A 26,856-nucleotide genomic window follows, 5' to 3' on the forward strand; every position below is an offset into this window, starting at 1 on the left:
GCAAGGCTCATTAAAGGAACACAACTGACTTATAGGAGTATTACTTCCAACAGGTGACACTAGAATCCTCTTCCTCTCTGAAGAGGCAATTTGGATGACTCCCTGCATATCATGAAGCAGAAATCATCAGCGGAATATCATTCAGTCAACCTGCAGCCTGTGAACATAGCCATGCATTTCTATGCATCTGTTGAGAGGTTTAGCTAGTCAAAGATTGGTGGGGCATACACCCGGGTGCCATAAAAAAGTGCATAACATTCACTATGCTATAGCTAGGGTATTTCGATACATGGATAGGGCAGGAAAGTGAATTGCTGTCCAGGTGAAGGTGGAGTCCAGCTACATTTCTACTTTGGATCATGTTTCCATCTTGATGACGACCTTTCTATCCCAATATTTTTTATCTTTAGCCATTTACGATCCTTTAACTTGGCACCATTCATAACATGTAATACATTTCTTTACCAATTGCTGATTATTGCAGTTCTACGAGTCCTAGCAAAGACAGTATGACAACCGTCAGGCTGCCGCATGGCACTATACATAAAAGGTAAAAGTACGTTCACCTTACTATTGTGTTTCCCTAAAAACTGAATATTATTTTTACGTAGCCTTCATATTACACTTTGTGCTAGAAATGAAAAGCCGCATGATGACATGTTATACAATTCGACTCTACTTTACCAAGAGAGTGGAGGGGAAAATGGAATTCAGGCAATTGCCCTGATGGCTGAGTTGTTTTAAATTGCAGCTTTAATAGTGCTTTTCCTTTTTGCTACGGCGCTAAAGAACCGACTTACACTCTGCAGCCTTGAAATTTTCCAATTTAACTCAATTCAGTTAGCGAATACAGATATCACTAGCGGTTCAATTTTCTCCTTAGATTAGAGGTCTATTGTATGATGGCTGATGCTTTTGTGAAAGACATTTGCTTCTGGCATTGACTAGATGAAAGAATGGAGGTGTACGCTGATGCTTTGGGAGGCAGAGATGACACTGAGACGTGCTGCTCTGGCCATTAAAACACAAAAACAGGAAAAACATATTTACTCTTGCAATTTAGAATTTTTCTAATTAGTTTTCCGTGCCAAATGTATGTAAACATGAATACCATGAAATTGAATGAATCACAAAAATAATTTTGTATTTGTCTACGTAGAGTTCTCAACACCGCAACACCAGGAGGGAAAATATGTGCAGTTATAGGAATCACAGGACAGATAGGCCTGTTAATCATATTCAATTGATGAAAGAATGGAAACAACATTTTCAGAACATCTCGATTTATTCAGCATCAGGTATGAGAGCCATGCCACCACCCCTCGCACTTACACGTCTTGGCTGCTATCAATGAGGTTATTAATTGGTGTTTGAGGAATGTTCTGCCACGCTGACTGAACATGGGCAAATCATCAAAATCCGCTGCTGGCAGATCCCTTTGCCACTGCCAGCCAATTAAGTTTCAAATGTGCTCGATGGTAGACAAGTCCACAGATGCCATCAATAACCTCAATGGATTAATGTAAAGGCTGTAAGTGATGGGATTTATGCACATGGCGCTCATGCTCAATACTGAATAAACATGTTTTGTAGATTTTGCTTCCACATGTCTTGCAATCCTGTGATTTCCATAATTCCATGACTTTTCCTTCTTGGTTTTGCAATTTCAATGCTGAGGAGAGTATAAATAAACTGAGTATATAAATACTGTAGATAATTTTGGGCAATAAAGTCACCCTATTTAAAGGGAACCTGTCTCTAGAAAAAAACAGTATTAACCTGCACATATGGGGTTAATCTGCAGGTTAATAGCGTTATTAATTTGCCCAGCGCCCGCACTTAGCTGAAGGCTGCAGGGAGAAAATTATCCTTATTCCCTCGCAGAGTTTCGCTTTCAGTCACGGGGCAGCGCCGGTTCAGTGATCGCTCTGAATATACAAAGCGGCGGCTGTAACCGCACCCCCGGCCCTGACTGACATCCAGCCCCAATGCAAAGCGGGTATCAGTCAGCGCCGGGAGTGCGGTTACAGCCGCTGCTCGGGTAACTGAACATGTATCAGCGCCGCCCGTGTTCTCCATTCAGCACTTTTTCCATCCATTTCAAAATTTTCACTGCTCCCCAGAACTCCTTGTAAGCTCTGCTGAAAAAATGCTCGGAATTCCCATGGACTCCCATTATACTCATCCCATTAGTAATTGCTCGGTTCGAGTAACGGGAATCCGAGCATTTTCGTGCTTGCTCATCTCTGATTAACACCTTTATTCAGTGTTTGAACTATCTGTCACAAATTATATTGTGCCAATGAAACATTCATCTAAAAATCAACGTGCGCACTCAATAGTCACATGAAGACCTTTGGGATTAAGGGTGGCTCATTTAAAAATCCAATGAATTGGGTTCGATATTTGAAAATGTGAATAAACATAAATGTTCTTGTTCACAAACAGCAAGCAGAGAGCATGAAAATTGTAAGGAACTGAAGCTCAAAGACGACAGCTACCCCCTTCACGACGGGGCCATTCGCTTTTGACACCGTTAGTTATAACTGAGCCTTTTTCCCGTTAACATGATATTCTTTAATTATGAAATTATAAAAAAATGGGCATTGGAAGTTTATCTAAGTGGATGCATGTAATAATGATACTACAGATTTTATGAGCACTGGGATTTTATGCAATTTTTGGCTATCCATGTGTCTTCCCACCCACTAAAGACTATTTTGTGGACTGTGTGTTCTTTATACCTGGGTGCAGCTATCAATTTTTTCATTGCTTTCTATTTTGTCGTTTATACCTAGACTTTTTTCTACATTTTTAAAGAAACTTTGTTATACTTGATTGCGAACTACATTGATCTATAACTCATCTGTACTCTTTTTTAAAGGGGTCCTCAGGACATATTATATTAATCGTCTATCGTTGTGATAGGTCAATAATACCAAATTATTAGAGGTACTACCGATCAGCTTTGGTGACTACCAGCTATAAAGACTTAACAGAGTTGTACTGCACAGCTCTGTTCAATATGTAGCAGCCACTGCCGGGTACTGCAGAGCCGATCCTGATCAAGGGAATAGGAGCTGATCTCCAGTTACTGGCAGCAGCCACTACACATTTAAAAAAGTTGTACAGTGCAATGGTTGCATCCAAAGCCAAAGGTGTTTGCAGTTGATCATTTGGGATGCTGGGTAATAAGCAGATAGGTTGGTGTGGGTCATTAATATTACATGCCCCTAGGACGCCTTTAACTGCTCTTAATCAAGCAGTTCAGCATTTTGTGCCAGTTGGCCTGATAGTATAGTAGACCTGCTAATATAATATGTCACCCTTAACAAGGAAGCATATTTTAGTGACAGCCTGTAGTGATGAGCGAGTATACTCGTTGCTTGTTTTTTTTTTTGTATTTTGGCGTGCTCAGTGATTTAGTTTTTGTCGAGGCAGCTGCATGATTTGCTGCTGCTGGACAGCCTGAATACATGTAGGGATCCTCCACACCCCTCCCTGCTAAGTCTGTCCATGCGCTGAATAAAGGATTGGATTTTACAAGATTGGTGGGTGCGTTCCTTTCTCTCTTCTTATGTATGGATACATGTAGGGATTGCCTGTTTGTTAGGGAATTCCCACATTTATTCAGGCTGTCTAGCAGCTGCGTCGACACAAACTAAATCTCCGAGCATGCCAAAATACTCGGGAGACCACCTGAGCGTGCTCGGGAAAAACCCAAGTAACGAGTATACGCGCTCATCACTAGTGACAGGTCTTAAATCCCTGCAAGTATGTGACCTAGACATAAGTAGGACCAGCTTGCAGCCCTTAGAATAAGCTGAGGTCCTGAGAATACTGAGAAAAAGCAACAAAGTATATATGAGAAACTTGCAGAAATTATTATAAAATTAATAAGCTTCCTATAAAAAAGCTTTGAGCACTAAGCATCCCTTATGTTCTGCTCTGATTCTACAATGTGCCTGCCTGGAGTTTGCTGCTACAAATGGTGTCCGCACTTGCCAAGTACAGCAATATGTGATTTGGAAAGCTGAGACGAACAGGAAAATGTTATTTTTATTTCACAAGTGACTGGATCTAATAAATAGGGCAATCTGCTTTACTGGTTTCCTCCTTCTTGGCTACAGCTAAGGTGACATAAACCTCACTGTTCCTATTCGGAATCCAAGGGCGTTCTCTCATCTATAGGAATATTAGGATAATATATTTATTACCATCAGTCCTCTCCAAAATTCTACGACTTAAGAAACTTCTCCCGATACATTTTTTTTCAAAGCAGGCCACCTCGTGCCACTCTTTTTGGGATATGTCAAGTCAAAAGAGTAAAGGTAAAAAAAAAAGGAGATATCTGTGCCTGAACCGACAAAGGTTTTTCTGGCCTTATGTTAAAGTGTTTGATCACTATCTTAAAACACATTTTAATTTGATTCAGGGTGGCTGAAAAAAAAAAATAAATTTAATTGATACTCCTCTACCTGGCGGGTGAAGCGCTTTCGTGGAGAAAAATAGGATAAAATTGCAAGCAGCTCTCTCGCCAATGGTATCAATGGTGAAAAAAAGAGATCCATAGGAATTACAAAATATGAAGCACCTCGGTATCGACCTTGTCAGGGTGGTGCAGGGAGTACGGGAAATAGGTCAAAACTAAAAGAAACCCCAGCACCAGAAAAAAAAATACCGTAAAAATGAAAATATATCTTTTTACACTGTGCAATAAAAAGACGATGGAAGTATAGGAAAGTTTAAAAAAGTTTAGGATAAAAAAGCTGCCGTGTTTCAGGTTAGAAATAACCCCTATACACAGCTGTTAGAGAAAGATATGAGGCGTAGCCTTAAGTAGGAAAGAAACAAGGTGGAGGCCAATCAGAGATCGTATCCGTCCAATGAATTCCTGGCATAGATATAAATGCAGGAAATAAAGAAAATATATGGAAAAAAATAGACTCTGCACCTCTTCCTCGCCAACGAAGTCCGGGCTTCTTTTTTCAGCGGGGTGTCAGGTAAGCACTGCAGCCAATCATTGTTTCTTCTTCCCGTTTGTGGGACTCAAAAATATTATACATTTATCATCAGGATATTTCATAAACGTACAAAATGGGAATCCCCCTCTAACCTTCCCGCCATGTGGATGAGAAGGTAGATGTAGTGCCCTCTTGGTATAGGGGGGATATTGACTTAAAGTGAATTCTGTGGATGTTAAAAATTCATTGGGTAGCTCGGTTTATATTACCAAGATGGACCATATTGTCCGACCACTGTGATGTTGGCTGATCTCTAGCGCTAGAATGCCGAGCCCTGTACAACCTCGCTTACACCGCTGATTGACAGCTCTCTGTGCACACTGTACATTGACAAAAAGCTGCCAACCAGTGGTGAGGGTGTGGATGGACCAGGAGGAATGAGACACCTAGTCTTCTAGAGATAATCTCCTGCTGATAAAACGCTGATTTTATTGAAACAGCAAAACACAGCCCAGTGACACTTCCTTGGAGTCAGGGTCTCATCCCTTAAATAATGCTGATCTCAGATTACACGGAAACAACCTGCTGACAGATGTCTTGAAATGTTAAATTTTTATTTAATTGTCTTTGCACTGTTCCCCAATTACGATGAAGTGTGTCTCACCTTTAAAGAAGACAAAGTTCCCCTCACTATTTTCATAGACGGCATCAATACTCGGTGGCAGTCCCCTCCAAAAGACACTTATCTGCATAGGATATCCATCCATTACTTTATTTTTTCTAACTCTCCAAAACCACTGATCCTGCAAAATTAGAAGCACAAAGTTTATCAACATACATCAAGTTGGGAAAGAAACAGTATATGGACGCTGATATGCATGATGAACATATTGATGTACATAACGAATGTACCAATGGCATTGACACACAACCTTACTATAGTCTCACTCTCACTAATCAAAACCAGCATCATTAATCACTTATTTCTTAAAGGGGTTATCTGTGCCTTCAAAATCCCTCCCGTTCCCTTGTATGGATAAGAACTTGCAGTACCATTCACAGCCACTGCGCGATGTATGGAGCTGTGCCTGCTCTAATGTGCCACAGACCCTTTAGTCATTGGGATCATCAGGGTGATGGGACTCAAACTCCCACCATTTTGATATTAATGACATATCCTAAAGTTAGGTTGCCAAGGAGATGCAGCAGGGGGAGATTTCTCAGATCGCGCCGCTGCTTCCAGTTGTCAAGGATATCAGCCGGGAAGTCACGCAAATCCCACCGCTGTCACCAGTTTATCAGGGAGATGTGACGCAACTCCACTACCTCCAGCTGTCAGGACAATTACTTAATTGAGTGACGAGTGATGGACGAGACAGTGGCTGGTTCCACTACTAGGCCGGTTATTTGGGAACTCCCAGTGAGTGTATGGTACATACACCTCCGATTTCAAGGCATGGAATATATGTATATACTCCCCGTACGGTCCTGCAACTCCACAATAGCAAAAGGAACCACTAGCTGCCACCATCAATCGTATATACAGGACAACTGGACACCCATTACAGGTAGCATATGGCTTTAAGGGTGCGGCTTACAGAGTAAGAGGAACAGAGCTATTAAAAGGGAACAAAACAAGTCAATACGGTACATACAATTACATCAAATAAAAGGGATAACAAAAGAAAATTGCTAAACTTGTGTCACGGAAACAGCTCAGAGCTTAGCGGAGGGATGTTGTTTAGGAGAAGAGACAGAATCACAGCAAGCTGTACGTTCCAGGATTGAAAAATTACCAAACTCAAACTCTGCTTTTTATTGGATCAAGGTTACCTTCATTTACCTACCCTTGGTGAGCTCATGTGAGGTGCTGGATGTGGAATGTGCTAGGTCCTTTAGAATTTATGAGTTCCACAATTTACAGAATACTTTGCCGCTGGAGGTCCCAGGTAGTAGATACTGTCATCATGTTTCTTATCACGATTTTACCTGTCTATATGGATGAAACATGACATGGATAGCACCATCCATTGGTCCAATATTAAGTTGGAGGGGTTCTGCCTGCCTTACGGTGATGTGAGTGAATGCTCTATGTTCGTCCCTTCACTACGACACCAAAAATATACCTTCCATAAACATCGGATTGATACAAACCTCAATATTGATCACTTACCACTGGCCCCAAAAGGTCTAGGAGCTGTGCGCTGATCAGAGGAAGCTTATGCTTGGAAAGTGTGCTTGCCCACCTCTGTGTACATGAATCTGCCTTTTTCCCCAGAGCAAATCTACTGTTGTCATTACTTGTTAACTGCACGATGCCCCTACTTCAATGGAGGTGTTAGTTCTTTCTCACTTCCCCAGCTTTCACTAATCCCATGTGTTCAATGTGAGGGTAATATGTCCCCTTTCCGGAGATGTCTTATGGATTTTAATTTTTATCTATGACATAGGTCGTCAATATTAAAGTGCCAGTAAACCTCTTGGCGTTTTCCAGCTTTGGAAATCCACTGTCCTCAATTTATAAAAAAAAAAAAAAAAAAAAAAAGTTCTTTACTTACCCTCCCAGCGCTGAGTCTCCATCATTGTTCACGGTGTCTGATAATGTCTGCAGCGCTGTCATTAGGTGAACCGATCTGAAGCCAATCAGTGATCTCAGTGGCTCACCTCAAGCAGAACCCGCGAGCTCAGTGATTGGCTGCAGCGCTGTCAATAAGACATCAGCTTTGCAGAAAAATATAGACACTGGAAGTGGTGGCAGACACAGCACTGGACCTGGGGAAGCAAGTAAATTACAGTTTGTTTCTGTTAATGTAAACTGCAGCTCGGGGACAGGGAGGTTTCAGGATTTTTAAAACTCCTTTAAGATGTTAGGTATTAAATAGACTAGAAATATAGAATATTATCATCTATTCATTCTGGAGAGATTTTCAGACAAGCACTATGAAAAATTTTGTCAATAAAATTTCACAATTCAGCAATGATATGCCTGTGGACATCTGTTACTAAGACATTTCTAAGGTTTGACATTGACATTTGGTTAAAAATGTGAAATTTGCACTGTCTAGTAATATTTTTATGGAAGTTACGTCAAATGCTATTGTAAACATAGCAGCACGGTATACTGAATTTCCAGCATCTTAATTATAATCAATAGCCTGGAGGAAAAGAGCAGAAGGTCACTTTTCCTGTTTCATAAACTACGGGAATTAAAAGGTCATGGATTCAACAATTAAAGGAAGTGTTATGTGGAAGGGAGAGACAAACATACCTAACGACATCCTTGGCTTGGACACAGGGTATATATGGTACAGGTTGCAGTTTTCCTACAGCATTAAATGAACCCAGAGCTGAGTTGTAAATGTAATTTACATGGTAAAATAATAGGATCTTATAACTGCGGGGTCACAAATGGCAAACGCAAAGATGCCAACATCAAGAAAATGTCTGTGACCTGCCTAATCATCTCTGCCCTCTCATACGCAGAGCCCCATAGGATAAAGCCAGGCTGCCAGATGAATGGGACGTTTCTGACCATCAAAATATTTTTCTTTTAAAAGTACTTTCTACCGAGCAATGCCAGACATGATGTTATTACTGCACTAAAACAATGGTTGTGAAGATTAACCCATTGTTTAATTTAAAGAGTTATTCCTACTATGGTAATATTTTTTTTCCAATGCACAGTATCTACAGGGCTATTATTATTAATAATAATAAAACGACTAATCAGGAAGTTTCCATCTTGTACTGTTGTGTCTTTTTTCGTCTCCTTCTTCTGCTCTGTGCATCCAGATTAACATAGCATGGGCAGTCCTATTCTTATCTGCTGCAACTGCATTTTTTCAGCAGCACCCTGCTTCTCCTCAGTGCTGCAGGCCCCTTACTCTGCTCTCCTATCCGTCTATTGATAGAGACAGATCTCAACATGAGAGACTTTTATTTATATGAATGAGGAGACCACTGAAATGTTTGAATGTAGTGATTGTGACTCAATATTCATTACGTTTTAGTGATTGTGACCCAATATCCATTAATTTTTAGGGATTGTGACCCAATATTCATTACTTTTTACAAACTCCACATTTCATTGTTAGTTCATGGGGTTCATCAGATCATGAATGTGCTCTCCCAGTGCAGCCATTGCAACGCTAATCACACAATAGATGAGGTGTGCTACAACCAGGCTGTGAGGGCAATGACGATGCCATGAAAGTGTCAATGTTTTATTAGATAGGATCATAGGTGCATCTGTTTTTCATGAATTAGACAGGGTCATTAGGTACAAAGCTGGTATCTGTGGGATCTTCAGAGCAAAGCAAGGCTGAGCAGTGTTACAACCCAGCTGTTTTATTAGACAAGGTCATTAGGTGCATCTGGGCATGCTCTGCTGACAGCATTAGAGCTAGTGGTAGACAGTGGAGGGAAAGGAGAGCCCTGGTGGGATTATCATTAACTACGTAATATATAGAAGTCAGTGCAGCTTAGAAAAACAAAAGTTTTTGTATGGACACATGATTACTTCTATATGTACAAAAAACTGAGACAAGATTATGATTTTGGGATTAACTCTTCAAAATCCCAGTTACCGTAATTTAGAGGTAAGCAAACACTACACACATTAATCCTAATCATTCTGACGATTCACTGGTCAACATTCTACATTAACCTCTAAGAACTGAGTGATGTATATTATGTATAATCTAAATTATTCACCCCCTCTCCATCATTGCACATTAGATTTGTTGGCAAAATTGCGATCAAGAACAATTTAAAGAGCTTAACACAACTAATACACGACAAGAAGTGGTTTCTCCAAATTAATCACAAAATGCCCCTTTCAATGACTACTGCAGTCTCAGAATTATTCTTTCATACTGCAGATTCTGGCAGCATTCCCGAGGAGTCTCAAACCATTTTAACCACCTGCCTCCTCAGTTGTCTGGTGACAGATTCCTCTTTCTGCCACGTCCAAGTAGTGTACACTGTGTTCCCTCAAAAGGCTTGTCAGGCTTTGGGACAGAAGTCTTCAGTCCCTCTGTGACTGTAGACTTGTGAATCCTCACAGTGAACGGACTGCACGCTGTGAGATTCTTTTGGTGCCGGCGCCAGGTGCCTGACCAAGAGTATGCAATTTGCATACATGTGGTCATGTGCGGACTAGACTTGCATGCCTAGACAAGTCTAGTTGGCATGTGGCCGAAAGTATTAAAATCACATACTTGCATTCACATGACTGCCCACTCCTGGCAAGGGCACTGGAGAAAACTCACAGTGAGCTGAGTTACTGCAGACTTCTACCCTAAGGCCGGAAAACCCAACCGTATCTCTAGGAATATTCAGTGTCTTTTCTAACTTTTTTTTTTATATCTTTTCCCTTGTTTATACATAAAAATGGTTTTCCAGAGATAGAAAAGTTAAGAATATTAGTGAATTAGAGGCCATTTCCCATGAGGAATGGGCTAAGATTCCTCAGGAATGATACCAGAAGCTGGTGTTTGGCCATGACGCACATCTGCAGCATAACAGTCAAAAAGTACCTTACTAAGAATGAAAGATGCCTGTTATGAAGGGGTGAATATTTCTGAGACTGCAGTAGTCAGTAAAAGTGGCATTTTGATTTGAAGAAACAACTTGTTATACTTTGATTGTTACTATATATTTCCAAAACAAAGGTTTCTTCATCTTTCTTTTTCGTGTACCCACAAGCTCAGTGGCAGGAACACAGCTGATATACACAGGACCAACGATCGCTCCGATCCAAGAAGATTAACCCCTTTGATAATGCGGCCAATGGCATGTGTTTTATCTAAACAGATGGTGAGAAGACCACTTTTACCTGTCCAAGAACCCACTCTAATGTGATCGCAGGGTGAGGCCCTCAGGTTGCTATTTAAATATATCTAAAAAGAAAAATCAAGGCAAGAATTGTTATTTATTGTGTTTCCCACCTCTCAATAACAAGCCCTCGACGGAAAAATAAAAAAATGATGTCCCCTAAAAATTGTGTCACCGGTTTTCTACTCTGCAGGCAATGTAATGTTGTATTGCCCTTGAGCTGGTGGATAGATATTAGCTGCTATCAGTCACCTATATACACAGTACACAGAGACATGAGATATTCCTCCTCTTAAATGCCTCTTTAGCACATATTGCTAAGCATCCGCATGGAGGACATTTTACAGCAGTACTGAGCAGTGTAGCTGTGAATCCAGCACTGGAGTGAGATAAAACAAAATACTAGGAAGCAGAACCTTGTGTGTGTGTCACTGGGGTGAGATAAAACAAATACTAGGAAGCAGAACCTTGTGTGTGTGTCACTGGGGTGAGATAAAACAATTACTAGGAAGCAGAACCCTGTGTGTGTGTCACTGGGGTGAGATAAAACAATTATTAGGAAGCAGAACCCTGTGTGTGTGTCACTGGGGTAAGATAAAACAATTACTAGGAAGCAGAACCTTGTGTGTGTGTCACTGGGGTAAGATAAAACAATTACTAGGATGCAGAACCTTGTGTGTGTGTCACTGGGGTGAGATAAAACAATTACTAGGAAGCAGAACCTTGTGTGTGTGTCACTGGGGTGAGATAAAACAATTACTAGGAAGCAGAACCTTGTGTGTGTGTCACTGGGGTGAGATAAAACAAAATACTAGGAAGCAGAACCTTGTGTGTGTCACTGGGGTGGGATAAAACAATTACTAGGAAGCAGAACCCTGTGTGTGTGTCACTGGGGTGAGATAAAACAATTACTAGGAAGCAGAACCTTGTGTGTGTGTCACTGGGGTGAGATAAAACAATTACTAGGAAGCAGAACCTTGTGTGTGTCACTGGGGTAAGATAAAACAATTACTAGGAAGCAGAACCCTGTGTGTGTGTCACTGGGGTGAGATAAAACAATTACTAGGAAGCAGAACCCTGTGTGTGTGTCACTGGGGTAAGATAAAACAATTACTAGGAAGCAGAACCTTGTGTGTGTGTCACTGGGGTGAGATAAAACAATTACTAGGAAGCAGAACCTTGTGTGTGTCACTGGGGTAAGATAAAACAATTACTAGGAAGCAGAACCCTGTGTGTGTGTCACTGGGGTAAGATAAAACAATTACTAGGAAGCAGAACCTTGTGTGTGTGTCACTGGGGTGAGATAAAACAATTACTAGGAAGCAGAACCTTGTGTGTGTGTCACTGGGGTAAGATAAAACAATTACTAGGAAGCAGAACCCTGTGTGTGTGTCACTGGGGTAAGATAAAACAATTACTAGGAAGCAGAACCCTGTGTGTGTGTCACTGGGGTAAGATAAAACAATTACTAGGAAGCAGAACCTTGTGTGTGTCACTGGGGTGAGATAAAACAATTACTAGGAAGCAGAACCTTGTGTGTGTCACTGGGGTGAGATAAAACAATTACTAGGAAGCAGAACCTTGTGTGTGTCACTGGGGTGAGATAAAACAATTACTAGGAAGCAGAACCTTGTGTGTGTGTCACTGGGGTAAGATAAAACAATTACTAGGAAGCAGAACCCTGTGTGTGTGTCACTGGGGTAAGATAAAACAATTACTAGGAAGCAGAACCTTGTGTGTGTGTCACTGGGGTGAGATAAAACAATTACTAGGAAGCAGAACCCTGTGTGTGTGTCACTGGGGTGAGATAAAACAATTACTAGGAAGCAGAACCCTGTGTGTGTGTCACTGGGGTGAGATAAAACAATTACTAGGAAGCAGAACCTTGTGTGTGTCACTGGGGTGAGATAAAACAATTACTAGGAAGCAGAACCTTGTGTGTGTCACTGGGGTGAGATAAAACAATTACTAGGAAGCAGAACCTTGTGTGTGTCACTGGGGTGAGATAAAACAATTACTAGGAAGCAGAACCTTGTGTGTGTGTCACTGGGGTAAGATAAAACAATTACTAGGAAGCAGAACCCTGTGTGTGTGTCACTGGGGTAAGATAAAACAATTACTAGGAAGCAGAACCTTGTGTGTGTCACTGGGGTGAGATAAAACAATTACTAGGAAGCAGAACCTTGTGTGTGTCACTGGGGTGAGATAAAACAATTACTAGGAAGCAGAACCTTGTGTGTGTGTCACTGGGGTAAGATAAAACAATTACTAGGAAGCAGAACCCTGTGTGTGTGTCACTGGGGTAAGATAAAACAATTACTAGGAAGCAGAACCTTGTGTGTGTGTCACTGGGGTGAGATAAAACAATTACTAGGAAGCAGAACCCTGTGTGTGTGTCACTGGGGTGAGATAAAACAATTACTAGGAAGCAGAACCTTGTGTGTGTCACTGGGGTGAGATAAAACAATTACTAGGAAGCAGAACCCTGTGTGTGTGTCACTGGGGTGAGATAAAACAATTACTAGGAAGCAGAACCTTGTGTGTGTGTCACTGGGGTGAGATAAAACAATTACTAGGAAGCAGAACCCTGTGTGTGTGTCACTGGGGTGAGATAAAACAATTACTAGGAAGCAGAACCTTGTGTGTGTCACTGGGGTGAGATAAAACAATTACTAGGAAGCAGAACCTTGTGTGTGTCACTGGGGTGAGATAAAACAATTACTAGGAAGCAGAACCTTGTGTGTGTGTCACTGGGGTGAGATAAAACAATTACTAGGAAGCAGAACCTTGTGTGTGTGTCACTGGGGTAAGATAAAACAATTACTAGGAAGCAGAACCTTGTGTGTGTCACTGGGGTGAGATAAAACAATTACTAGGAAGCAGAACCTTGTGTGTGTCACTGGGGTGAGATAAAACAATTACTAGGAAGCAGAACCCTGTGTGTGTGTCACTGGGGTGAGATAAAACAATTACTAGGAAGCAGAACCTTGTGTGTGTGTCACTGGGGTAAGATAAAACAATTACTAGGAAGCAGAACCCTGTGTGTGTGTCACTGGGGTAAGATAAAACAATTACTAGGAAGCAGAACCTTGTGTGTGTGTCACTGGGGTGAGATAAAACAATTACTAGGAAGCAGAACCCTGTGTGTGTGTCACTGGGGTAAGATAAAACAATTACTAGGAAGCAGAACCCTGTGTGTGTGTCACTGGGGTGAGATAAAACAATTACTAGGAAGCAGAACCTTGTGTGTGTCACTGGGGTGAGATAAAACAATTACTAGGAAGCAGAACCTTGTGTGTGTGTCACTGGGGTGAGATAAAACAATTACTAGGAAGCAGAACCTTGTGTGTGTCACTGGGGTAAGATAAAACAATTACTAGGAAGCAGAACCTTGTGTGTGTGTCACTGGGGTGAGATAAAACAATTACTAGGAAGCAGAACCCTGTGTGTGTGTCACTGGGGTGAGATAAAACAATTACTAGGAAGCAGAACCTTGTGTGTGTCACTGGGGTGAGATAAAACAATTACTAGGAAGCAGAACCCTGTGTGTGTGTCACTGGGGTGAGATAAAACAATTACTAGGAAGCAGAACCCTGTGTGTGTGTCACTGGGGTAAGATAAAACAATTACTAGGAAGCAGAACCTTGTGTGTGTGTCACTGGGGTGAGATAAAACAATTACTAGGAAGCAGAACCCTGTGTGTGTGTCACTGGGGTGAGATAAAACAATTACTAGGAAGCAGAACCCTGTGTGTGTGTCACTGGGGTGAGATAAAACAATTACTAGGAAGCAGAACCTTGTGTGTGTCACTGGGGTGAGATAAAACAATTACTAGGAAGCAGAACCTTGTGTGTGTCACTGGGGTGAGATAAAACAATTACTAGGAAGCAGAACCTTGTGTGTGTCACTGGGGTGAGATAAAACAATTACTAGGAAGCAGAACCTTGTGTGTGTCACTGGGGTGAGATAAAACAATTACTAGGAAGCAGAACCTTGTGTGTGTGTCACTGGGGTGAGATAAAACAATTACTAGGAAGCAGAACCTTGTGTGTGTGTCACTGGGGTGAGATAAAACAATTACTAGGAAGCAGAACCTTGTGTGTGTCACTGGGGTGAGATAAAACAATTACTAGGAAGCAGAACCTTGTGTGTGTCACTGGAGGGAGATAACACAATTACTAGGAAGCAGAACCTTGTGTGTGTGTCACTGGGGTAAGATAAAACAATTACTAGGAAGCAGAACCTTGTGTGTGTGTCACTGGGGTAAGATAAAACAATTACTAGGAAGCAGAACCTTGTGTGTGTCACTGGGGTGAGATAAAACAATTACTAGGAAGCAGAACCCTGTGTGTGTGTCACTGGGGTGAGATAAAACAATTACTAGGAAGCAGAACCTTGTGTGTGTGTCACTGGGGTGAGATAAAACAATTACTAGGAAGCAGAATCTTGTGTATATGTGTGTTTGCCTCTAGTACACACTCTCCTCTTTCTTAAGGTACCTTCACACTCAGCGACGCTGCAGCGATACCGACAACGATGTCGATCGCTGCAGCGTCGCTGTTTGGTCGCTGGAGAGCTGTCACACAGACAGCTCTCCAGCGACCAACGATGCCGGTAACCAGGGTAAACATCGGGTTACTAAGTGCAGGGCCGCGCTTAGTAACCCAATGTTTACCCTGGTTACCATCGTAAAAGTAAAAAAAACAAACACTTCATACTTACCTTCCGCTGTCTGTCCCCGGCGCTGTGCTTTCCTGCACTGACTGTGAGCACAGCAGCCGGAAAGCAGAGCGGTGACGTCACCGCTGTGCTTTCCGGCTGGCCGGCGCTCACAGCCAGTGCAGAGAAGCAGAGCGCCGAGGACAGACACCGGAAGGTAAGTATGTAGTGTTCGTTTTTTTTTACTTTTACGCTGGTAACCAGGGTAAACATCGGGTTACTAAGCGCGGCCCTGCGCTTAGTAACCCGATGTTTACCCTGGTTACCAGTGAAGACATCGCTGGATCGGCGTCACACACGCCGATTCAGCGATGTCTGCAGGAGGTCCAGCGACAAAATAAAGTGCTGGACTTTCTGCAGCGACCAACGACATCGCTGCTGCCTGTCAAACTGAACGATATCGCTAGCCAGGACGCTGCAACGTCACGGATCGCTAGAGATATTGTTCAGTGTGACGGTACCTTTACTCTTTTGTCTCCCCCTGTCCATATAATTGTCTTCAACAACTTAGGTTTTAGATTTATTTATGAGTGAATGCTGATTTCAGAATTCAAGAGGAGGCAAACAAGTGGCTCATAAATTAAAAAAAAGAAGAATATTTCTCTCAATATTAAAACGTATGACCTTTTCACCCCAAAACCTTCTCTTCTCTAATGTTAAAACATACAACCTTTCTTAATAACTGAGATTTTCCATGACTCCTATTCATTTGGTTGCCCTTCCATGAACTTTCTCCAGCTATCTGATATTTTAATGAGTCACACAAGCACTTTATAAAAGGATGAAATAATAAAGCCATGGCTTATTAAATACCAGGATATCGTGTTAGCTTTCAAAGCAGCAGACTGGCATTGTGTGCTATAATTAAGTCTATCATTAATAATTATACCGAAATCTTGGCCCATTGTAACTTAATAGTGATTCACTCAGAATATACAGTCATGGCCAAAAGTTTTGAGAATGACACCAAAATTATATTTTCACATAATCTGCTGCCCTCTGGTTTTTATTAGTGTTTGTCTGATGTTTATATCACATACAGAAATATAATTACAAGCATATTATGAGTACCAATAGGTTATATTGACAGTTAGAATGAGTTAATGCAGCAAGTCAATATTTGCAGTGTTGACACTTCTTCTTCAAGACCTGTGCAATTCTCCCTGGCATGCTCTCAATCAACTTCTGGACCAAATCCTGACTGATAGCAGTCCATTCTTGCATAATCAATGCTTGCATTTTGCCAGAATTTGTTGGTTTTTGTTTGTCCACCCGTCTCTTGATGATTGACCACAAGTTCTCAATGGGATTAAGATCTGGGGAGTTTCCAGGCCATGGACCCAAAATCTCTATGTTTTGTTCCATGAGCCATTTAGTTATTACCTTTGCTTTATGGCAAGGTGCTCCATCATGCTGGAAAAGGCGCCAAACTGCTCTTGGACGGTTGGGAGAAGTTGCTCTTGGAGGACATTCTGGTACCATTCTTTATTCATGGCTCTTTTTAGGCAAGACTGTGAGTGAGCCGATTCCCTTGGCTGAGAAGCAACCCCACACATGAATGGTTTCAGGATGCTTTACAGTTGGCATGAGACAAGACTGGTGGTATCGCTCACCTCTTCTTCTCCGAATAAGCTGTTTTCCAGATGTCCCAAACAATCGAAAAGGGGATTCATCAGAGAAAATGACTTTGCCCCAGTCCTCAGCAGTCCACTCCCTGTACCTTTTGCAGAATATCAGTCGGTCCCTGATGTTTTTTCTGGAGAGAAGTGGCTTCTTTGCTGCCCTCCTTGAAACCAGGCCTTGCTCAAAGAGTCTCCGCCTCACAGTGTGTGCAGAAGCACTCACACCAGCCTGCTGCCATTCCTGAGCAAGCTCGGCACTGCTGGTAGTCCGATCCCGCAGCTGAAACAGTTTTAAGATACGGTCCTGGCACTTGCTGGTCTTTCTTGGGCGCCCTGGAGCCTTTTTGACAACAGTGGAAGCTCTCTCCTTGAAGTTCTTGATGATGCGATAGATTGTTGACTGAGGTGCAATCTTTGTAGCTGCGATACTCTTCCCTGTTAGACCATTTTTGTGCAGTGCAATGATGGCTGCACGTGTTTCTTTAGAGATAACCATGGTTAACTGAAGAGAAACAATGATACCAAGCACCAGCCTCCTTTTAAAGTGTCCAGTGATGTCATTCTTACTTAATCATGACTGATTGATCGCCAGCCCTGTCCTCATCAACACCCCCACCTGTGTTAATGAATCAATCACTAAAACGATGTTAGCTGCTCCTTTTAAGGCAGGACTGCAATGATGTTGAAATGTGTTTTGGGGGTTAAAGTTCATTTTCTAGACAAATATTGACTTTGCAAGTACAGTAATTGCTGTTAAGCTGATCACTCTGACATTCAGGAGTATATGCAAATTGCCATTAGAAAAAATGAAGCAGTAGACTTTGGAAAAATTAATATTTGTCTCATTCTCACAATTTTTGTCCATGACTGTAGATAACGTGATTTTTTTATTTATAGTTTTTGCTGCAAAATGTAGAACCTTTACACTTGACAAACCTAAACTTTAGGAAAGAACAACATTTGCCAGGAAAAAATACTTTGTTCAATGGTCCTGAAAGTTTCAGAATTCAACATTTTTCACACTTTTTGGATCACTGAACTAGCTTGAACAGTGATTGCCGGGGCACTGAGAACTCCACCAATGTCTGAAACAATGAGTCCAAAGTGCTCACGTAACGGTTCATTTAGAAGCTGAGTGTGGCTGTTAAAGGAATCTGTCAGCAGTTTTTTGCTATGTAATCTGAGAGCCAGGGCTGTGGAGTTGGAGTCGGAGTCCATTTTCGGGGAGTCGGTGTCATGGAATTTGAGGTGTCGGAGTCGTGGAGTTGGAGCCCATTTTGTTGGAGTCAGAGTCGGAGTCATGGAAATTGAGGAGTCGGAGGTTTAGCTTACCGACTCCACAGCCCTGGTGAGAGCAATATAATGTATGGGCAGAGAGTCTGATTCCAGAGATATGTCACTTACTGGGCCAAGTGTTGTCGTTTTAATAAAATCAGTGTTTCATCAGCAGGAGATTATCACTATAGGACTAGGTGTCTCGTGCCTCCAAGTCAACTGCTCTGTGTAATCCCACCCCATCACTGATTAGCAGCAATTTGTCAGTAGACAGTGCACACAAAAGCTGCTTATCAATAGTGTGGGTGGAGTTATACAGGGCTCAGCATTCAGAGCACTGCTAGAAAACGGTAGAGAAAACAGTGATTGCTGGAATCAGGGTCTCAGCCCCTACATCATGCTGTTCTCAGATAAAATAGCAAAGCTGATAGCTTCCCTTTAAACGATCACTATATGCAAACTGATCAGAGGTCATCCATCAGCCCATTTACACAGGTCAATGAACGCTCTAGACACAAAACGATCAGTAAAATGACTTTTTATATGCCAGTCTTCAGTCTCTGAGAAGAGCGGCACATTGATGGCCACCGATCAAAACTATTGCTATGTCCCTACGTTTTTTGCTTGTTTTTTGGAAACGAGGGTTACTCTTCGGGCAATTTCCAAAAATGCCAGAAGGTCAGAAGTACCATGAAGTGGTTATTGTGGTATTTTGGACGCTTTCTGCATACGAACACTTCACTGCATAATTTCCATAGCCGGCTGACCAGAAGGAAACACTATAAATAATCCGGGCAGTAAATCCACCAACGTGTCAGGCAGTGGCGGTGACATTTGAATGTAGAACAAGCTATTTATGGCTGGTATAAAACGTTATAGCATCCCGCTATGTGAGTCCATCATGATAGATTCTTCCCATTTAGCAATCAGACATCAATTGAATAAGCAACATTCACAGCGATTTCCTTTGGTCGAGGCTGCGGAAAACAGCGGCATATTTTACGGTTAATGTTAAAATGGTCAGTGAACCAAGCGAGCACTACAGATGAAGCGGAGAGCATATAAAAGAAGGGCTGAAGCTGTCACAGTAAGAGCGCCGCAGCCATCAAGGAGGCAATTCGGAATGTATTTGCTTATTTGCCTTTTTTTTATTTTTTGCTTTTTTTTTTTTTATTTAATGGGTTCTTTTGATCAATTTTATGGCTATTTATTTTTCAACAGGAAAAGAGGATAACGTGGTGGGTAGAGATGTTTTTTTTATGTTGCAGCCGGAGTTAGTAAATCAGAAGTTCAGTATTTTTCTACCACAGTTGACATTTAGGCAAAACTGACAACTGGATGTGCTGCCACATTGGTCCCTGATGCGCTAGGGTCTCAGCGACTGACAATCTGTCACTTTGAGATTGACAATTCCTGCCGGGAAAGTGACATTTCACTTTTAGTTGCTCAACAAAACGTTACTTGCAACCTTTGTATTGGGAGAAACTGCTCTTTATGTTGACAGTGGTGCAGCCATAGAAATGGCTTTCGGGTCTCCTCCTTATACAGTATGTCATAGGTCCAAGACCTAAGAGCGAAATTATAGGAACGAGATAATTACCCCCCGGGCCTCCACCATCACTGGGACTGCTTTTCCTTCTTACGTACCTACTTAAGAACAATGCCTGCAACCATGGCTTGGCACATGGCGAGGTAGGACATTAGTGATAGGGCCCATCCATATCTAGGTTCACCTTCACGTGGTTGGATGGCTTCTACACTTTTGATTATTAATAATAATAATAATAATAATAATAATATTAGCAAATAACCCCAATTAGAAATGGAGCATATTTCCTCTGATTCTCTCAGTCTCTTTCTTATGTGCAGGCAGTGCAGGACCTTATGTATCTATGGTTATGACCACTGGCAACTAGCTAACTCACTGTCACTATATCAGTGGTCATAACCATGGATACCTAAGGTCCTGCAATGCCTGCACATGAGGAAAGAGACTTAGAGAATCAGAGGTAATATACTCCATTTCTAATTGGAGGTATTTGCTAACATTGTTATTATTATTAGATCTGTTACGTATTGGGATATGATCTTGGAGATGGGAATACCCCTTCAAATGCAGAGTGCTGAACAGTGGTGGACACAGTGAGGAGATGGTCCCTGCAAGAATAATATATGGGCCCCTTAATGTCCAAGAGCTCGTCATAGTGCCCAGTTCTACCTGTTTTGGAAAAATGTGGCCCCCTTACCTCTTGGCTGCAGTAATGGTATGTCCGCCCCTGATGCTGACACATATGACGTGTATGTATTTGTTTGTATATTGGACACATAGCATATTTGTGCATGTATAGATTAATCTATTTAAAAAGGTGTGTGGGTCCTATTATTGTTTTTTCTTTCTTTTTCTTTTTTCCCCCTTTTTGTTTTTGTTTACACTGCCTGCTGTAAAAGGAGCCTGATCCAGAGACCCTACCTCATAACTTACAAAACCCTTTGGCGTCTGATACCACAAGACATGGTCATCGGTCTTCTGGAGTCCATGCCCTAATGCAGTGTTCCCCAACTCCGGTCCTCAAGACCCACCAACAGGTCATGTTTTCAGTATTTCCTTAGTATTGCACAGGTGATAATTGCATCACCTGCACAGGCAATAATTCCATCACCTGTGCAATTCTCAGGAAATCCTGAAAACATGACCTGTTGGTGGCTCTTGAGGACCGGACTTGGGGAACACTGCCCTAATGCATAGTTTCTCAACTCCAGTCCTCAAGACCCACCAACAGGTCACGTTTTCAGGAGCTCTGTGAGAAACACTGCCTTTGATGGGTCATGTTGGCATGATTGGAATCTACACAATATGTCAATTGCCCCTGACCCATTCATCCCGAGGATGAGGCACTTGAATACAGCAATGGCCACACGTGAGGGCCACCGCTCCATTCATTGTCAATGGTTCCGTTCAATTTCTACCATCTAATCTACCATAGATCTATCTCCACCAACCATTCCTTTAAATTACAGATGTCATTTAAAAGCCCATAAACCAGGCCACGTCTTAATGTATATCCCCCAAGAGCTGATATAAACCACAGAGTGTGAATTTAAATATATCTACATTTCATGATTTATAAAAGAGGACACGTTCAGTATCTAGGAGCATAAAAAGCCGCTATGAAAATGAAATGCTGTTCTAAGTAAAGCTTTACTACATTGCAAATTTAGTAGTGAAATTTTAATGCGCAGACCCAGAGCTCCACATCAATATTCTTAATTAACCTAAAAATATTGCAACCCATAAGTAATTGAATATTGATTCGCAAAATGCCATGTGTTTTATCCACATAGAGGAATATCGGTGATGCCTCTGTGCACCAATAAATTAATACAGAGATATTACTTAATATTCTGAATTTCTATGAAATATTGTAGGAGTTAAAGGGCTGCAATACCAGCGTAATAAGAAATACTAATGTAGAGACTGGATTTGTACCAGGGAGACACTCCTTCCATAAATACTGTCCTGAGTCAGCAGGTTGGGAGGCTTGTAAAGATGTCATGTAATGTGCCAGGAGCTCGGGTCAAATCGCCCGTGTTTTAGAAAAGGCTCTTTTGTGATCGCTGAAGATCCAGGGTGGGATGTTAAAGAGTTTGTGGCAGCAGACAATGATCTATTGTTTACATCAGGCTTTTGGTATTAAATGTATTTTTTTAATGTTGGCATTGTTTCTTTTGTCCATATCACATTTTTTTTATTAAAAGAAAACAGAAATCTGGCAAGCTTGACTGGGCGGGCACAGTAGCATTTTTTAGACTCTAACTTCCTATTGTATCAGGAAATTCACATGCACATTAGCCACAGTGGTCTGACCCTGACCCTATCTTTTGCATTGAAGCATCTATTGAGCATGTGCAAAGGTCATTGTGAAGGGAGGAGCTGCCACTCACAATAGGTGGCCCTGCTCCCCCTGTGTTATCAGCTGTATATAGAGGTGTTACTTGTCATTGTAATCCTGACTCGGATAAGGCAACTGTGACACAAGTCACTACCCACAGACAGGCTGTTAGGCAGAGAAGTCAGTAGTCCTGGGGTCAATACCAAGAGAGCATATAGATAACCAATCAAATAGACAAAGGCCTAAGTCAGGTCACGGTCCAGGGTCAAAATACGAGGAGATAGCGCATCAAAGCACAAAGGACATGATAAAAATATAGCTAGAACATGGCCTGGCAGCAGAATATCAGAGCTCAGAACAACAGAATCAGGCAAACACCAGGAACCACAAGCTACGTCTGGCAGGGATCGGGCAGACACCTCAGCTAAATAGCTTGGGCAATCTCCAGAACTCAGAACACCTGGAGAAAGTCCCGCACCTCCCAGTCACAGTTTGGACAGGCGAGCTGTCAATCAAAGCAATGACAGCTCAGCACACCCATCACAAAACTGTACAACAGAGCTGTCAATCAAAACACTGACAACACAGCATGACCCAGTTTCCATTGGACAGCCAAACAATCACTCACTGAGCGGAGAAATCGTAACAACAACTGCTATAAACTCTTTTTGAATGGATAGGAAGTATGAGGCTAATAGAGCCCCAGTGGCCAGTGTGAAAATTGCAAGATTACTAGTTTTATTTTTTTAATTAAGATTGTGATGTGAAAAAAAAATTGGCATTTTTTTAAAATGCACGTAGCATAAAAAAAATTATTCAAACAATAGGTCATTTTCCGATGACACATTCTCTATAATCATACCATTCTGGCTGCTGAAACACAAAAAGGAAGAGTATTTTATTTTTTTTATTTGTCAGACACTTTATTTGCCTGCAGCTAAGGCTACTTTCACACTTCTTCAGCTTTCGTCACAATCTGTAGTTTTTTGGGAATGCAGGATCCTGCAAAAAAATATGCAGGATCCTGCATTTTCCCATAGACTTGTATTAGCGACAGATAGTGACGGATGGCCATTCGTCGCGTCTGTCGTGCACTGGATGCGTCATGTTTTGGCGGACCATCGGCACGAAAAAAACGTTCAAGGGAACGGTTTTTGTACGTCGGGTCCGCCATTTCCTACCGTGCATGCGCAGCCAGAACTCCGCCCCCTCCTCCCCGGGACTTTACAATGGGAGGCGGATGCATTGAAAAACTGCATCCACTGCCCACGTTGTGCCAAATTTTCGCAACGTGAGTCGGTACGTCGAGCCGACGCTTAGCGACGGACCTGTACCGACGCAAGTGTGAAAGTAGCCTAAGTGGAAGCCATTGCTGGTTATTCATTTACTCCGTAAAGTGGTCTCACTAATGTAGGTCCCTTGACCATAGTCTTACACTTCACAGCCGCCATTTTCTTCTGATCTTGACGTCACTCCAGTCATCTTCTGCAGGTTGTGATCTGCTGGATCTCTCCAGTTTGCTGGATGTCGTTACTCAATGCAAGTCTATGAGAGCCCCAACGAGGACAGAACGAGATTCTCATAGACTTACATTGAGAGCTCGTGACCGTAATCTCTGACTTTTGGTCAGTCAGAAGTTTTGTCACAAGATGGGGGCATGGAACCAGTGCCATGCCAGGAACAGCCGAAGACGGCAGCTGGTAAGTATAATATTAAGGTCAAGGTACTTACGGTAGATTAGTAGCACCAATCCAGAGCTGAAATAAAAAAAAAATGCTGGAGTAGTGCTTTAAGAGATGAGCTACGTTGTAACTGGAATATCACACTGAGCACTGGATGCCACTGGGAAGATGCTTATTGCAGAAAACACCATAATGTTAAACAGCTCTGAAAAATGCCCTCAAGACTGTTCACCCTTCACAGGAAGCCACTTCTCCAAAATAAGAAGTAAAAATAATAGCTAGAGGTTTGATACAAAACCCAAAAGGTTGGCTCTCTTCCTTACTGAACATCCAAAAGCGATAATATCAGTATACATCATGCAGCCAGCAGGGAATACTGGGATATTTCAACTTTCAAGCAAGTAGAATTGTGAGTGCAGCTCTGAAGTATTGTACAAGCTTTGACCCCTTAACGACTGCCGATATGCCTTTTAATGGTGTCAGTTAAGGGTACTTATTCCTCAGCGCCACTTTTTAACGGCGCTCTGAAATAAGATTATAGCGCCCCCCAGAGTCGGAAATTCTCCGGGGTCTCGGCTACTGTTGAAATACCAGAATTATTTCTACCACATGACCAGTAACGCAAAGAAACAAGCAGGAGGAGGCCACAAGAGGAGGAAGCTTGTTGTGAAAAGGCCTCAGAGATTTTTGAAACAATTACAAGACTTGGAAATGGATTGTAAAGTGTTTGGCATCAAAGTGTGAACATATATAAATCTTTATCTTACCTTAAAGACAAACATTTCCCTGCGTAATATTGCCAAAGTGTTGAAATTGCCGTCACAGATGTTAGGCTTTACTCCTGGATACGACGGCCTGTCTCCTCCATTTGGAGGCCTAGGAGGTCGAGGTTGTCGGTCATTCTTACGAGGATCTGCTGGTGGGTTAGGCCGATGTGGTGGCACTGTGGGAAGAGGTTTTGTTGGTGTAGGGATCTTTTCAGGCGGACCTAAGAATAAATTCATAGAAGTTCAGAACACATCACACAATGGAGATACGGTTCAGTTAGACAAATGAAATAATAAAGTAGAAAATTAAAATGAAATAATAAAGTATAAAATTAAAATGAAAAAAAAAAAAGATCCTAAATAGAAGGAAAAAAATACAATGCGTTTTCCAATAAGAAACGATCCCTTTCAAAAAGTGATCCTGGCGTCGCTTCGACTCTTGCTCCCGACATCATGGAGCATGACTTGAGTCAGCATACATGGCAGCTCTCCATTCAGACTCATAGAGGGGGATTCTGACAGAGGAAACGTCCTCTATGACCTCTGTATAGCTTAAGAGGGCATATGTACAGGGACCGTCTTTCAGAGAAAATCTCTTTTGAGGGGTTTTCTACTCAGTGGATAGGAAATAAATGTTACATAGGTGGTGGGCCAGCCTCTAGTAATGTCCACAAAGCACCTCAGAAATTCTGGCCCAAATTGTGACCTCTTTCAGGGAAAATCCTACATAGAAGTATAGACTGTATGGGGTGTATGCTATATAGTATGATGAAGAATTATCTAAAAGGAAAAGCAGAGCAGTTAATTATTCCATTAACTTAGATTCCATCTCTAATTTTTTCAATGTCTTGAAGGGAATCTCTCGGCAGATTTCTGCTACATAATTTGTCAGCAACATGACGTAGGAGCCGAGACCCTGATTCCAATGATGTATCTCTTAGTTTCCTGGGTGCAGCAGTTGTGACACAATCACAGTTTCTTCTGCTGCAGAGCTCAGAATGCTGAGCTATGTATATCCCCGCCCACACCACTGATTGGCAGCTTTCTATGTATGTTGACAGAAAGCTGCCAATCAGTGCTGGGGGCGGGGTTAGACCAACAAGCATGCGGCAGCTAGTCAGATAGTGATATTATCCTGCTGATTAAACATTGAATCTATTTAAACAAAAACATACAGTCTAGTAAGTGACACATCTCTAGATGTGTCTCAGCCCCTACATCATGCTGCTCTCAGATTACATGGCAAAAACCTGTTCACGGATTCCCTTTAAGATTAATAATAAAAGCTTCAATCTGATTGGTTGAAAACTGATCCATAATTACTATGCATGGGTATTGGTAAATTGCGTCTTAGTTACTTCTTCGAAAAGGTTCAATTGTTAAAAGCTCAATTTAAAGAGCATTTTCTGAGATTTTTCTGGACTTTTTACAAAATCTACCTTACATTAGGAAATGGAATCAAGCATGAGTTAATACTTTCTGTATCCTTCCCAGGCTTTAATGGTTCTTGGCAGTCCTGCAAGAATGACTGTATATTAATCATCTGACCGTTGCCATGAATCACTGACCTACATGCAAACAACGCCACTGAGGCCAGTGATTGTCTGCAGCGGTCAGGTGACTGGTAGATGAGATGTCGCTACAGCAGGTTGGGGAGGAACCACTGGAGAAATGCAGGTTCCAGTGAGTAAGTAATTGCATATGTATTCTTTTTACATAAACATGGCCTCTTTTCAACAGGCCGTACCCTAAGTAGGACCTGTACCCATCCCATGAACGGGCATGTTGACAGGAGACCTGAGTCGAATAATGCAGCATCCCAACGTCATGGCAAAGACAATGTTGGAGAAGCATTATCTTGTTGGGGGGAGCGTTGGGCCATGGCTGTGAGAATTGATACCTCTTCAGGTGGTTCTGGACGGCTGGGCAGCATCGTGTCTTACTGGTTTTCACTGTTACTTTGCAGAACTGGGGTCCTGGGTTCAAATCCCACCATGGACAACATCTGCAAGGAGTTTGTATGTTCTCCACGAGTTTGCGTGGGTTTCCTCTGGGCACTCCGGTTTCCTCCCACATTCCAAAGACATACTGATAGGGAACTT

At 42.0% G+C, this 26,856-nt stretch overlaps 1 protein-coding gene across 1 annotated transcript in view; it reads right to left on the reverse strand.

The window, feature by feature from the left end:
• Positions 1 to 26,856, reverse strand: part of MMP16 (matrix metallopeptidase 16) — a 299,874-nt gene that overhangs the window by 16,604 nt on the left and 256,414 nt on the right. The window contains exons 6-7 of the mRNA XM_069731578.1: positions 24,755 to 24,975; positions 5,629 to 5,767 (exon numbers count right to left, since the gene is read on the reverse strand). Coding sequence (XP_069587679.1) covers positions 5,629 to 5,767; positions 24,755 to 24,975 — 360 coding nt within the window. The remainder of the gene's footprint in view (positions 1 to 5,628; positions 5,768 to 24,754; positions 24,976 to 26,856) is intronic.

Source organism: Ranitomeya imitator, chromosome 6 (assembly GCF_032444005.1).
Source record: "Ranitomeya imitator isolate aRanImi1 chromosome 6, aRanImi1.pri, whole genome shotgun sequence".
Lineage (NCBI taxonomy): Eukaryota > Metazoa > Chordata > Amphibia > Anura > Dendrobatidae > Ranitomeya > Ranitomeya imitator.